Source organism: Bombus fervidus, chromosome 4, assembly GCF_041682495.2.
Source record: "Bombus fervidus isolate BK054 chromosome 4, iyBomFerv1, whole genome shotgun sequence".
In the NCBI taxonomy this organism is placed as follows: domain Eukaryota; kingdom Metazoa; phylum Arthropoda; class Insecta; order Hymenoptera; family Apidae; genus Bombus; species Bombus fervidus.
In genome coordinates this window covers 17060427-17073404 of record NC_091520.1, presented here as the reverse complement: position 1 = coordinate 17073404, position 12978 = coordinate 17060427, and the positions used below count along the sequence as shown (strand labels likewise).

Below are 12978 nucleotides of genomic sequence, written 5' to 3'. Positions count from 1 at the left end.
CTTCGGCAGCATGGAATTTCGTCTCTTTTCCGTTTTTTCCACCTTCCTCCTCCCACCTTTTCCGTTTCGTTCGTTTCCTCTTGCGTCGATGTTCTCCTCTTTACATATAAATTTTTCATAGATTCTCGCCGACCAACTCCAAGATCATATCGCGACGATTGCCGAGTAATTTAAACCGCCGTAACGTGCCGCATTCTTTTGAAACGTGGTTGGCTCTTTGCTAGGGCGATCGCGCGAGACACGTTGCTTCGAGAGAAATTTAAATCGTCCTAGTAATTATCGCATCAACCGTATCAAATTAACGATCGAAGGAACAAAAGTGCCTAATAGCGTTGTTGAGACAGAGATCTCGATTATACCGTTGGCTTTCGTGGAAAATGGAAGGTGCGAGAGCGTACGATTTCTCGAGGGCGAAACGTCACGACGGAAGCCCCGGTTTATCGAGAATTTTGAGAATGGTAATGCGGAAGCCCCGGGAAGAGACAGAGGGAGAAAAGGAAGACGTCGAGCGGGATGCGGCGAAGCCGAGAGGTCCCTGCAAGGTAAGAAAGGGAGAAAGGGAGAATAAGTTCTCAGGGTCTCTCCAAGTAATCCTGCTGCCGGCACGGAGGTCGAGGAATATAGGATGAAAATACCTGGAGTTAGAGAGGTCTTACTTGTCTCACACCCTCTTTCCACCTCTTCTCCGTGGTCTGGCTTCTCGCATCGCTAGACCGTCGCCCCAAATAACACACAAGTCGTCATATAATTCCACGACTAATGCTCGTCCCTATTAAGCCCTAACCACGTTAACGTACCGATTATTATTCCTTTATACGACGAGAAATCGATGATACAAGATCGTTTATCGAGCGTTCGTACTCGTCGTTACACCGTAACGTCGTGGCGTCGAGAATTAAATTCTTAAGTTTGGTCGGCCACCGGATGACGATCGTGTGCCGTGTTTAAATAGTCTGTAGGACGAACGCTCCGGTGTCGATTGCCGCCGAGTTGATCGACGATTTTGCAAGAGTGTCTGTTCGAAATTACCGGATCCCGTGGGGACGATCGTGCGAAACTTTCATACCAACGACATCACGAACGACAACGTTGCTCGAACATCACCGGAGAGGACATTATGTCACAGTTGCTGAGAACGGCTCTCACGTTTACGATTGGCAATAGTGAGAAAGCTACCCACAATATCGCTCGATTATTCCGTTAGACTGTTGGAAACTTACCTTGAAACGTGAGAACTTTTCTACGGCAAAGATTTTTAATGCTTCGTCGGCCGTTACGAGGATACCTCCGCGTACCGCGAAATAATGCGATGAAAAATCAATTTTACGCCGCTCAAGTTACCACGCACGGAAGTGTTATTAAAAAACTATATTAGATCGTTCGATTTCACTCCACTATTGTTTCCACAACGAAGGAAAGGATCGTTCCAGATCGTATTTCGTTCTACAGCTACATTTTTCTTTCTTTCTTTCTTTCTTTCTTTCTTTCTTTCTTTCTTTTTTTTTTCGTGTTTCTTCGTGCGATATTTGCCAAAATATCGAGGGCTCGGAAACGTTCGTTGCGAGTATTCCCGGGTAAAAATAAATTAATTAACAACTAACGACCACGCGATCGTATAGCTCGGTAACACCCACTTGGCTGAAACACATCGTTGGGAACTCGAGATGAAGAAAAGCAAATACCTTCGAGGGGGTGGCTGCTAGCTCAGCCGAAGGGAATGGGTAGCGGAAGAACGAGAAAGAATTCCGTCACGATCTCGTCTGCGCTTGCTTTGTCCCCTGCTTTGATTTCTTCTCTTCGGTACTCGACGAGCGAGAGGACGAAATGCCGAGGGAATGTGAGAGGGCAGGAGACACGAAACCGAGAGGCACAGACATCGAGAGAGAAAGAGGCTTTAGCTGGTTCGGTACCGGGAGAGTGAACGATATTTACATGCGATTTGCATACTAGTTGATCCCTATTGCTTCCATCTCCAACGAGCCAGCAGGGGCGGCGGACCTACACCCGAACCCTCCGTCATGCCGCGTTCTGCTTCTCTTCCTCTTCCTCTTCCACTTCCTCTTCCTCTTCCTCTTCCTCTCGTTTCACGATTCCACGAGTTTTCATCTCTATCTGTGCTCCTCTTGCCACGAGTATCTCCGTGGAGAACCGAGACTTCGCACGTTCTCGTCGAACCGCGTAAGCGAAACCCTTAACGCTAAAGCGAACCGGAGCGGGACGTTCCACGTTCCTCGAATCCTTTCTGCCTCGTTATCATCCTACGCTTTAACGAACTGTCCTCCATCTCTTTCTACATCCTCCTCCTTTTGTCCGCTTTCGCTTGGTTTTGTCTCTTCTCGCGCGATCCGCTTGCTCGTAAACAGCGTCGCACGATTGTAAAAGTAAAAAAATTCGGCAATACGAGAACGAGATAAAGAAAGGCGATCGGTTGCACGGCGAGAAGAAAACGAGCTAGCTGGATGTTTCCAGATTTTGCTTAGGGTTCGGCTGGATTAAAGAAAGTTGGCAGAGAGACGTAATCGGGTCATATAAATGTGGCTGGCTAATTGCAGATAGTCGGTTTCACGGGAATACGCGTTAAGGAACCCGGAGAAAGGTAAGACCACGGTGTTCTTACGTCTTCTGACGACGGACGAAGAAGAAAGGAAGGGACTCGGTGCTTTCCTATCTCGCTAGCAAATGGGGAAGCCAAATTAGCCGGGATAATCAAGTCGGTCGAGAAAGGTGGAAGGAGGGTAAAGTTACCACGGCGACTAAAGGTTGTTTCTTCAACGACGTAAAATTGGCCAGGTTCTCGCGGAAATCACACGGAATACACGAGTTCCCGTGGTATTAGTTTCGTCGGTGATTTTCTCTGGAAACAGGATTCCGTCTTGAGACGAAGCTGGACAATTTTTCGAGAAGCTTAATTAAACGGCGTGACGAAGAGGGCAAAGTTTCGTGTATCGAGGATCGTTCTAAACACGATTCTGTCCGTTCGGTATCCCATTTTTCGTCGAGGGGTTAAAAGGGAGAGGAAGCATGGGATAGGGGGAGGGGGTGAGAGGAGAAGGAGGGTAGCGGAGAAGGAACGGGGGATGAGAATTTTTTAAGAAAGCCGAGCACGGGTCCATCCAAGAACGGAGAAGCAACCGATTGATATCTGAGCATGTTGCCACGTGAGCTCCCGAAGCACGGCGTCTAATTAACTCCGTGACTGGCTGACCCTAGGTGACCCTGGACTCGTTGCATGCTTCGATGGCGCCTGTGTGCATGCACATACACGCGTCCATCTACGTGCACACGTGTTGCATCGGCTCGCACACCTAACGGACCGCTATTCCGTCGTAGATAGAGACATCATCGTGCCACCGACCAGCTCTACACCTTAACCTTATACGGTGCTGAGCCACGGAGGAAGAGAAGACCCTTTCCTCCATCGCGTCTCTGCACGAACAGGCCGATGCACGAACTCTTCGAAGCAGATGTTGCATCGAAAGGAGAAGAGGACCGCGCCAGATATCCGTGAAAACTTATTGTCTCGTTCGATTCTCGGACACGGGCTCTCGGCCGGTTGCCGAACGATGAAACCGTTAATTCTTGGTCGTCGTTCGGCGATTTATCGCGGCGAACAAAGTCGAGCAATCGAGGCGAGATCGTGCAGACCCGGTTTTTCACACGGCCTCGTGTAAAACGTGCCACCATGCCACGTCGAAGAGATAGACGTACCGCTCGCGATGCCTCCGGTGTTTCGTTAATTAAAACGAACGAACGAACGAACTGGTTAATTTTATGCGAGTGGCGAATCGGGCCGGCGTGCATGGCTTTCCCATTACCGCGCCCACCTCCCTCCTGCGTCGATTGGTCATTGGTGTCACAAACGATCATGCTCTGCTCCTCTGCCACCGCCATCGCTGAATATTGACGTTGCTCCCTCCTCCCCTGTGTAAACCCCGATGCGTTATCGCTCGCTAAAATATATTTTAAACACGTAGCAGCATCGTTCGTTGCTGTCTTGCGGAATACTTTTTGCAAAAATAAATATCCCACGAAAGCAAATACTTATATTCTGCAAGGTTTATCTATCGAGCGTAGTAGCTTCCACCGCGATAGAAGCACAACGACGAGACACTGATTCATTTTACTTAAGCCGAGAAAACGCGGCCAAAGCGGCATTTAATGTGCCCAGAAACAGTGATACAGTGTTTATTGCCGACAGACGCCTGGAATTTTGAACAGGCTCGACGACACTCGGAATACGCCGTTTTATTTCATAGCCACCCCCGTTGCGCGCGTAATGGCGAATAAATTTTAATGAACGTCAAAAAAATAAACAGCCGGTTTTAGTTAAACGGAGGTAAATTTGACCAGTCGTTGTCGAGCCGGCGATTACTTCCTGCTACTCTTAAAACCACATCGATCGTCCAACTTGTAAAATAAGTTGCTTCGGCGGTATGGCGGGACGAAACGGCAAGGAAATAGAAGAGAAAAAAAATGCGGGCTCTTCGCTTTCGCGTAAAATTTGAATCGAGCCAGGGAAATGTTTGCCGGTTCTCGGAATGGCGCGCAGCGTCGCTCGTATTTTTCGGAGGAATAAAAATTTTGTTAGCCGCTAGACCGAGCGATTTCAAAATTCCGATCGGCCGCGATGAGGGATCGCGGTCCGGAGGGAGCAGGGAGGATCCACTGTGGAAAACAGGGTGTGGCGCGTGAGAGCTGGCTCACCTGAAACAACACAACGTTTTCAGATCGCTGATCCCATAAGCGTCCACGTTTGATCCCTCCGTTGTTTTGCGAACGCGTCCGCCTGTCTGCCGGGTTAATTCGCGAAAAACTAGAATCGCGTTCTTCGACTCAAGCAGAAACGCGTTACGGGTTTTATGCTGCACGGGTTCGACGGGTTCTCCGCCTCTTTCGAAGCAACGACACCGCTTGTCTCGCGGAGATCTCGATGACCCTTTTAAAAACTCGGTTTTCTCCAGTCAACGAGAGTGATTTCGCGCGAAAGGCGACGCAGTTATCTTTTTCAATTGCGCTTTCCAGCTGGTGGCCGAACAGAATTTTTTTATCGAGGGGTGAAAAGAAAAGCGACGGGGTTGGGGTGAGACTCGTCAAGCGATGTAGAGAATAGTAGAGATATATCGTGGCGTAATATGCAAAGCGGATCGGATGTACCCGGCGGGGGGTGAAAGCGGTAGCCAAGGGGTGATTAGCGGGACAAAAGCTGGCGCCGCTACAAGTGGAACCAAATTGGTAGAAAATTGATAATCAACCGCCAATATCAACCTCCATTGGGAACCGCGTGGCTCGTTATGCTCGAGAAGAGGGCAAAGGATTACGCAGAAACACGCGCGAAATATTTGTTTCCGGGGATATAAAAGCTAGCCGCAAGACGATACGTGCTATAAAATCGTGCATCTCTTGGAAATTAACGCGTACTTTGTCGGTGCATGTAGTCCTACGATATTATAAATTATTCGCAATACGTTTCGAAACTAATTTTTCGGCAAAATTTTACATTGTATTTTAGGCTGAACGCGTGTCGGCGACGAGACGAGCCAAGATACAGGAACGGAGCGACAACGAAGGAAGAAACGAATGCCAAAGAAAAGGGATGAAACGCGCGATATACGAAGAGTATTCACTAAAGAGTCAAGATCAAGTCGGCTCCTGTGAATGGAACACGTGTACCGTGTCACATCTATCTGAAAAGTTCATCGTTTCGGAGATCTCGTAAAAAAGTTTCCTAGAATGCGAGCTATATCCGGGGCCATGGTGGCGAGTGTGTAATCGAAGGAATTGTAGAACACTTTTCTCATGCAAATACGCTCGATGCGGAGACCCGGAGAAGGGACAACGAACTTCTTTGGGCTGCTTAAAACTTCGAACTTAGGTCCTTTTAAATTTAAATGCTCTCCCCGGTCGAACAGCCGTCGTGCGTTCTTCTCTCGAACGGCTTCTCGCGCCGGTGTCGTATAGATGGTAATAAAAAAAAAAAAAAAAAAGAAAAAAAGAAAATACGCCAAAGCGTACGAACCGTGCGATGGATCGCAATGCCGGGATAAAAAAAAAGAATGTCATCGATATCTCCTCTTTACGCATCGAATAACATTCGCTGTACGTTCACGAAATTGTATCGCGGCTACTTTAACACATATTTCAATGCGAAAGCGAAAATAGTTTTCAGGGAGATGGCAAAAATTCGACCTGTCCGGGAACAAAATTTTCGAGCAATTCCAGCGCGTTCGGTCATTGTTTACCTGGGAATTTTACAACCTTCATAAAAGATCGTACGCGTATTCGCGTTGCAGTAATTATCGAAACGAATAAAATTGTCGGCTTGTATGTAATAATAAGCAGACAGGCGAATATAAACGTAATAATTGCGAAAACGTGCGTTCGAATCGTAGTAACACGAACGTATCAAAAATTATTATTTGTCGCTCGATGTCCAATGACCAGAAAAATATTTGCCTAAAGCGCGAGCACGCCGTTGACGTGCCTCGATACGGATCGCATTTGAAATTCGAATTATTATAATTACGGTGTGCGATTAAAAATGAGAAGACAGGAGGGAGGGATAAAGGGATGCGTAACCTCCGCTGTTCAATGATATAATTACAAAGAGTTACATGGTAGAATGCGTCTACGAGCTGCGCTTATTAAACCGAAAATTTCATGCGCATTAAATTAAGAATAGATTGTATGCATTATCATCGTGTGTATCCCACAGATATTTTTCCCTGGTGAATAAAAAATAATAAAGAAACGAATGTAATGAATAAACGAACGAAAAGCTTGAATCACCCTTTACATGTACACGTAAATTCGTAGCTTAAGTCTTCAATTTTTATTTTTCATTTTCATTAGCGAGCACATCTAAGCATTTCGATATCGACATCGAGCATCGGTTTTGAAGCGTGGAATTCTTTTTAATAGGTCGACGAGCGTGTTAATACGTATACGCGGAATTATAATTCAGCGGAAGAAAGAGGGGGTGAAATAGGAAGGAAAAGCTCGTGGCGTCCACGTGAATGTGCATCGTGGTTGCCGTGGCGCGAGAGGACGAGAGTGACAAGGTAGAAGAGAAGAGTTATTAAAATGTAAATATGAATCGACAATCTGTAACCCAACGCGTCGCGTTAAGCACGTGTGCGCTGCCGTGTAGATAAACGTGCCACGAATATTCGCGAAAGCGCGATGACGTTCGTAAATGGGCTCGCCGGAAAACTTATTTCGACCAACTTTTTATCGCCAACAATTCTACCTAACCGCATGGAACGTCAACCCTTTACGCTCCATTTCACTTCTGACTAAAAGCTTTTTGCCCGTCGATCCAAGCGAATTGATAAATAACGCAACCAATTTCTACCTCGTTAACGCGTTATAAAGAGTAGCGATACACGTATCTGTTTTCTTTTCTTTATTTTTTTCTTTTTGATTAGCAGGACCGTTTCCGACGCAGCGCGTCGATACTCGAAATAAATAATTTCGCTTACGAGCGATCACGATTTCGCACGTTGGTCATTGACTAATTGCCTTTAGTTGTTACCGAACTACAGGGGATAGCGAGGATCGGCAGATCCGGTGGCCGTTGCCAAACAGCAGGGAATATTATTCGAATCTGATGGAAATAAAAATTCTTCGGCGTTCTGCTTCTGTTTTTTACGGTGCCAGCCATAAATTTTTCTTCCCACCCCTCGGCTTCTTTCTCCCGATCTCTCTTTTTCTCTCTGTCGACTGGCTTCACAGATTTATGGACTTATAGATTCTTTCTCCTGCTTCCTTTCCATCCCATGGATTTGGCGGAGGTAGAACGTTCTCCGACCATCAGCCAACCTCGGATTCTCCTGTTTTCTACGGCTTCCTACTTGCATTCCCTCGAACTACGCGTTACACGGTCACGTTTGCTACCACCGATTTTCTTCTTTTTCTCTTTTTATCGTCACCCGTTTTCTGCAGCCAACGACAAGTAGAACGTCAAGATACATTAGTCCCAAATTCTATCCTTATTACGGAACGATAATTGCTTATACTACACGGGCCGTCTTCCCTCCGAGAGAAACATTTTTTGTCGAAACAACGAGGTACGGTTTGGGTGTGCAATTATATCCAGGAGGATAGTATCCGGCGTTGGAAGCATCGAAAGAGAAATCCCATGGGATGACAGTAACCACAGGCGGTTCCTTTCCATGGCCGGTGGAATCTCATTCTTCGTCCCCTTTGCTGGCAGCATCCCCGACTATGTCGAGAGGGTCCGCACCTCTACGACTTTCTCTCTCCCTCCGTTTCGCTCTTCGTTGATTGCTCTCTCGCGCCGCAACGGCGGCCGCGATAGCTCATAAATATTCAATGGCCACGCGGCCAAGATAAACTAATTAAAACTTAGATCTCGGTAGTCACTTTAGATTTTTACTTACACAAGAAGCATTTCAGCGCGGCTGGCCGGCTGGAAAAAAAGTCTACACGAAGCCGGCCCTGAAGCCGCGAATCCGATTCGACTGTTCGCGGCGACCAGCACGGCAGGAAGCTGTGGCCGAGCGAGCAGGAGGGTGAAGGACCGCTCGCAGGCAAAAGGACGCGCAAAGAAAGCTTTACTCTGTACTTCTCATTAAGGAAACCACGCTTTCTTTTCTTCATTCTCTCTTTCCTGCTTGTAGCCTTCCGTCTTCCGACGGGCGGACGTTCATCCCCCTTTCGCCGCGTTCCTCTTTCTTTTTTCGCTATGCTGTGCGAGCCTTAACGAGTACCTCGAAAGAAATACGATCGTCCAAACTCTAAGATACTCATTGTTCTTTTAAATTCGATTGCAATCAAACGAAAACGAGCCTATTTGTATCTTTCTTCGCTTTGGATCGTTCAATCGCGCGTGTACGTAAAACGCGAGAACAAATTCCGTTCGTATTTTATATTATAATAAAAATTAATAAATTCTCCCTCGTATCGATCTACAACGAGTTGTTTCTCCGTTTGCAGTTGGGAAAATACGTTTCGCTATCGTAGAACGCTATCGTAGATATCGGTTGACTCGACTGCTCTCGATCGGGTCTAAGCTGCTTCACCACCCTGGCCGATGCAAAAGAGGCGGGCGTTCGTCTCGTGTCCAGGTCACGCTAGTCACTTGCAATATCGCTGGCGATCGATACGAGATCCGTGAATAATCGCGCGATCCATTATCGCGCATCGGTTTCTTTAACGTCTCCGTCGCTAACGAAATGATTTATTAGCGAACGTGGCAAGAGTGCAATCTCACGTTTACTTCGCTTTGCCCAGTTTCGATCCGACATACGTCAGTTTTTATCCGCAAATTTCTTCCTTTTCGCCGTCACGCTGCAACGCAAAAGAGACGGTAGAAAGTTGACTTTAACGAGGTCTGTTGCCGACGATTGTTCGTCGAAAATAGGATGCTCGTGATGGTTAGGATGGATGCCCGTCAGCCGGTGGTAACAACTCTCCCCCAAAGACGCGGCCAGAGATCGGTCGATCCTTCGTTAGAAATTCCGCGCAATCATATTCGAGCAAATAATTCGTTAGGCCCTCGTTCCGCGGCCTGTTCGTTAGTATAATTAAAATAAATTCAAATGACTTTCTTGTCCCCCGTCTTTGGTCTCGCAGGCTTTCTCCTTCTTCCGTCCCCGCCCCCTCTCCCTCTTTCTTCGGCTTGTCCTTCTTAAATCCGTTGATTAGTGCAAAAATCCGCTTACAAATTAAGCGAGACCGTGCTGCAGGCTCCGAACTCCCTGGAGGATGGTCCCGAAAGACGGACGAATCTCAAACTCCCTCCGGAGGAACGAAAGAGCGGAGGAAGGAGGCAAGGAGAGAGGGAAAAGAAGAAAGAAAGCTAAAAGAAGGGTGAGCACTTTAATATCTTAAGTAAACCTGGCTCGGGATAAAGAAGAAAAAAAATAAGTCCTGCCAGACCGAGAGTCGTGGAAAGAAAATGGGGTGCTACGCGAAAACATGCGCAACGAATTAAAATACGAACCGGGGGAGAGGAAGTAACCCGACGTTCGAGTTTCAGAGCGGAAAATATTTGCTTTTTCAGTTCCGTGGCTTCGACGAACGATCGAACGACTAAGTTGGCCGATGCGAGAAAAATTCCTCGTGAAAACGATTGCAGACATTTCGAGAGCGCCATTTCGATGTCGCGTAGCAGTTACTTCGATATTTCCTCGAACCAATTTAGAACGTTCGTTACCACTTTTACAGTAATCACGCCAATCCAAAGTTAACGCTAAAAATAATTCGAGAACGCGGTGAAACGTGTCCAAATTCGACAGGTCGACCCCCTTAAGAGGGCATCGTTAGGGTTGTTTCGATTCCCGTGACTCATCCGCGTAGGACTCGATATATCGGCGGGCTCGCACACGCGTCCGATTTCACCATAAAACGTGCACGCTCCTCGGTCCTGGTGTGTTTGAATGTGGGCGGGGTGGGTTGCCATTTGCAATGCAAACGATAACACAGCGTATCGCACGAAAACGCGCACACAGACAAAGATTCCGGCAAACGGACAGGGTACCAGAGAGAGAAAAGGGCACGGAAGGAGAGAATCGTCGTCTGCTGAGATTCCACGCAGGCAATCTCTTCCTCGTTCCCTTTTTTTCTGCCCGATGATCTTTATCGCGACATTAGTTGCAACCGTCCGCCGCTAAACTCAATTCTTCTCTTGCACACTGTTTTCGATATTCCTACTACAACGCGCTCTTGCCACGTCCAAATAAAAAGCAAATAACATACGGCAATAACTACGTCGGAAGAACTGCGTTCGTTCGTAAATTCCACTCTGGCTGGAAAAGAAATGAGGTAAAAAGCTGAACAGGCTTGATATTTTACGAGGTACGAGTTAATATTTCACGAGAAGAAAGTTGGTGAGTTTTGCTAAAGTTTTCGATAAGAAAAGAATTTGCCGAGCACAAGGCGTTCCTACATCATCGTTCTAGTTAGTTTCGCGCTTCGCGCGAGAAATTTCTGACCCATCGATCAGCGGAAGGAGGTAGAAGCTTTTTTTCTGGTACGTAACACGTTTCATTTACGCGGAGGGCAGAGAGAGAGAGAGAGAGAGAGAGAGAGAGAGAGAGGGGAGAGAAAGAGAGAAGGATAGAGGGTGGAAGAGAGAAAAGACGGGGTATCGAGCTCGCAATCTCTGCGAAGTCGGTAGCCACGCGAAGAGGGAACCCCGTTGGTTGGTCTACGGAGCTTACGCAAGTAAGGAAGGGGGGAGGGGTGCGATACGCGGGGGTGGCAGACGGCAGCGAAGTGGCAGCAACGTTGGGGGCCACCGAATGCCGTTCCATGGCACGCGGAACACGGAATATCCGTTTTAGAAATGAGCTTACTTTAAGGCCGTCCAACGACCCGCCTTCCTGCGGGATCCCTCCGCGCGATGGAGATCGGTAATTAATCATTTAGGAAGCTGGCCTGGCCTCTCCGTTGCGAGCCGCGCGACCAGGGGTGAGCTGCTACCTCGGAGGCAGGGGTTAAACGGAATAAAAGGCAAGCCCGTGTGTGCACGACCGGCACGACCGAGGAAACGCCAAATGGCCAGCGTCGACTGAGATTGGCTTCGGCCACGAACGCCGCCGTTCCGGCTTACGTAGAACTGGGGCTTCCTTTACATACGTACCACCTACCGTTCACTGGCGTAGAAATGGATTGCCACCTTGTTTCCAGCTTTCCCCTATCTCGCGACCTTCTCTACGAACCGCGATCCGTGCTCATCGCGTACTTAGAGACGGACGGAACGCGTGAAATATTTTCCAACGGAAAGGATTAGCGGTTAAAATAGACGTAACGTAGGTGAAAGACGTTTGACAAATTCGAAAATAGGGACAAGTCGAGTGGAGAAACTTTTCTTGTAAGTAATTTGTCGGAGTTGTGCGATACGCGCGACGATTAAATAGTTAGTTAGGTACACAGGCACGGAAATGAGAGTGAAATCGGTCCTACGACATTGCACCCTCTCGTGCGTAGGACGAGAGTACGTTCTCGCTAACTACACCGTACGAGTATAGGTACGTAAACCGTGTATCCTACGTATGTTCCAGTCGTTATCGCAATCTCGACCCCGTTTGATATAACAGTCACTGTGACGACTATCGTCTTCCGACACGCGAGGCCGTTGCAGGGTTTTACACACCCTGCACGGACCTCTATGAAATTGTTACAATAGGTGGAGTAACTAACGGCGACGGCGATAACGGCCATCTAACGACCATCGCTTGATATCGCCTCGACTTATGGAACGTTACCAGAAAGGACAAAGGTTTTTTTCCCCCCCGTCCTTTTCTCTCTTCGCTGTTTTCGCGTCAAAACAAGGTACGTGTAAACCGAAGACCACCAAACTCTCTAATTTATGCGCGTAATTTAGCCGAGATCGTTTTCGAAAAGCTTTCGTATAAAGCGAATCAAAATATTTCCACTAGCGGCGATCGACGCGCAAAGATGCTCGATAGTGCTCGCGTTCCCGTAAAATTAATTAAAAGCACAATGGTAAAGCGAACGCGACGAAGATAATTAAGCGCGATTCAGCGTTCTTTATAAATTATCGTTCTCGCGCATAAAGCGGACGACATTTACGAGTATTATAATTTCGCCGTGGATACGGCGTTATTTATCGGTCTCATAATTCGCCAGCAGCGTTCAACCTGAAAATTCGAATTTCTATTCTGTCCCGCGGGACTACGAGCTCGGTTAGATCGGACCAATAAAATTGCAACGGTCGAGTGCCGGCCTAGCCGTCAATTAACGACGAGATAGATACAATTAGCCAGGAAGGATAGACCCATGGGGTCCAGGAGCGGACCAAGACGAAGGCAAAGAGACAGAGGTTGGCTATCGTGTCAGGATCCATAAACGCGACTACGTCTCACGATGGTTAGAAGGTGCTAACGAGCGTTCCCTTGCTAGACTCCTTCGAATCCGAGCAACGTCCCAAGGGTCACCATTACCGTTGCCTTTGCTGTCCCCGCCATTATCTGTTTTGCTACCACCCTCGCA

The 12978-nt window shown here is 47.6% G+C and overlaps 1 protein-coding gene across 9 annotated transcripts in view; it reads left to right on the top strand.

The window, feature by feature from the left end:
- LOC139986076 (uncharacterized) overlaps positions 1 to 7632 on the top strand; it is a 132300-nt gene extending 124668 nt beyond the window's left edge. For 8 of the 9 annotated variants that reach the window (XR_011799563.1, XR_012453356.1, XR_011799561.1 and 5 more), the window contains one exon: positions 5510 to 7632. Coding sequence is in view for 1 of the 9 variants with exons in the window: in XM_074111665.1 (XP_073967766.1) it covers positions 5510 to 5716 (207 nt within the window). In the remaining 8 variants the exon portion in view is untranslated. Of the gene's footprint in view, positions 1 to 3330; positions 5422 to 5509 lie in introns of all 9 variants that reach the window. The other variant, XR_012453361.1, reaches the window with a different exon arrangement.
- Positions 7633 to 12978: the final 5346 nt, after the last annotated feature.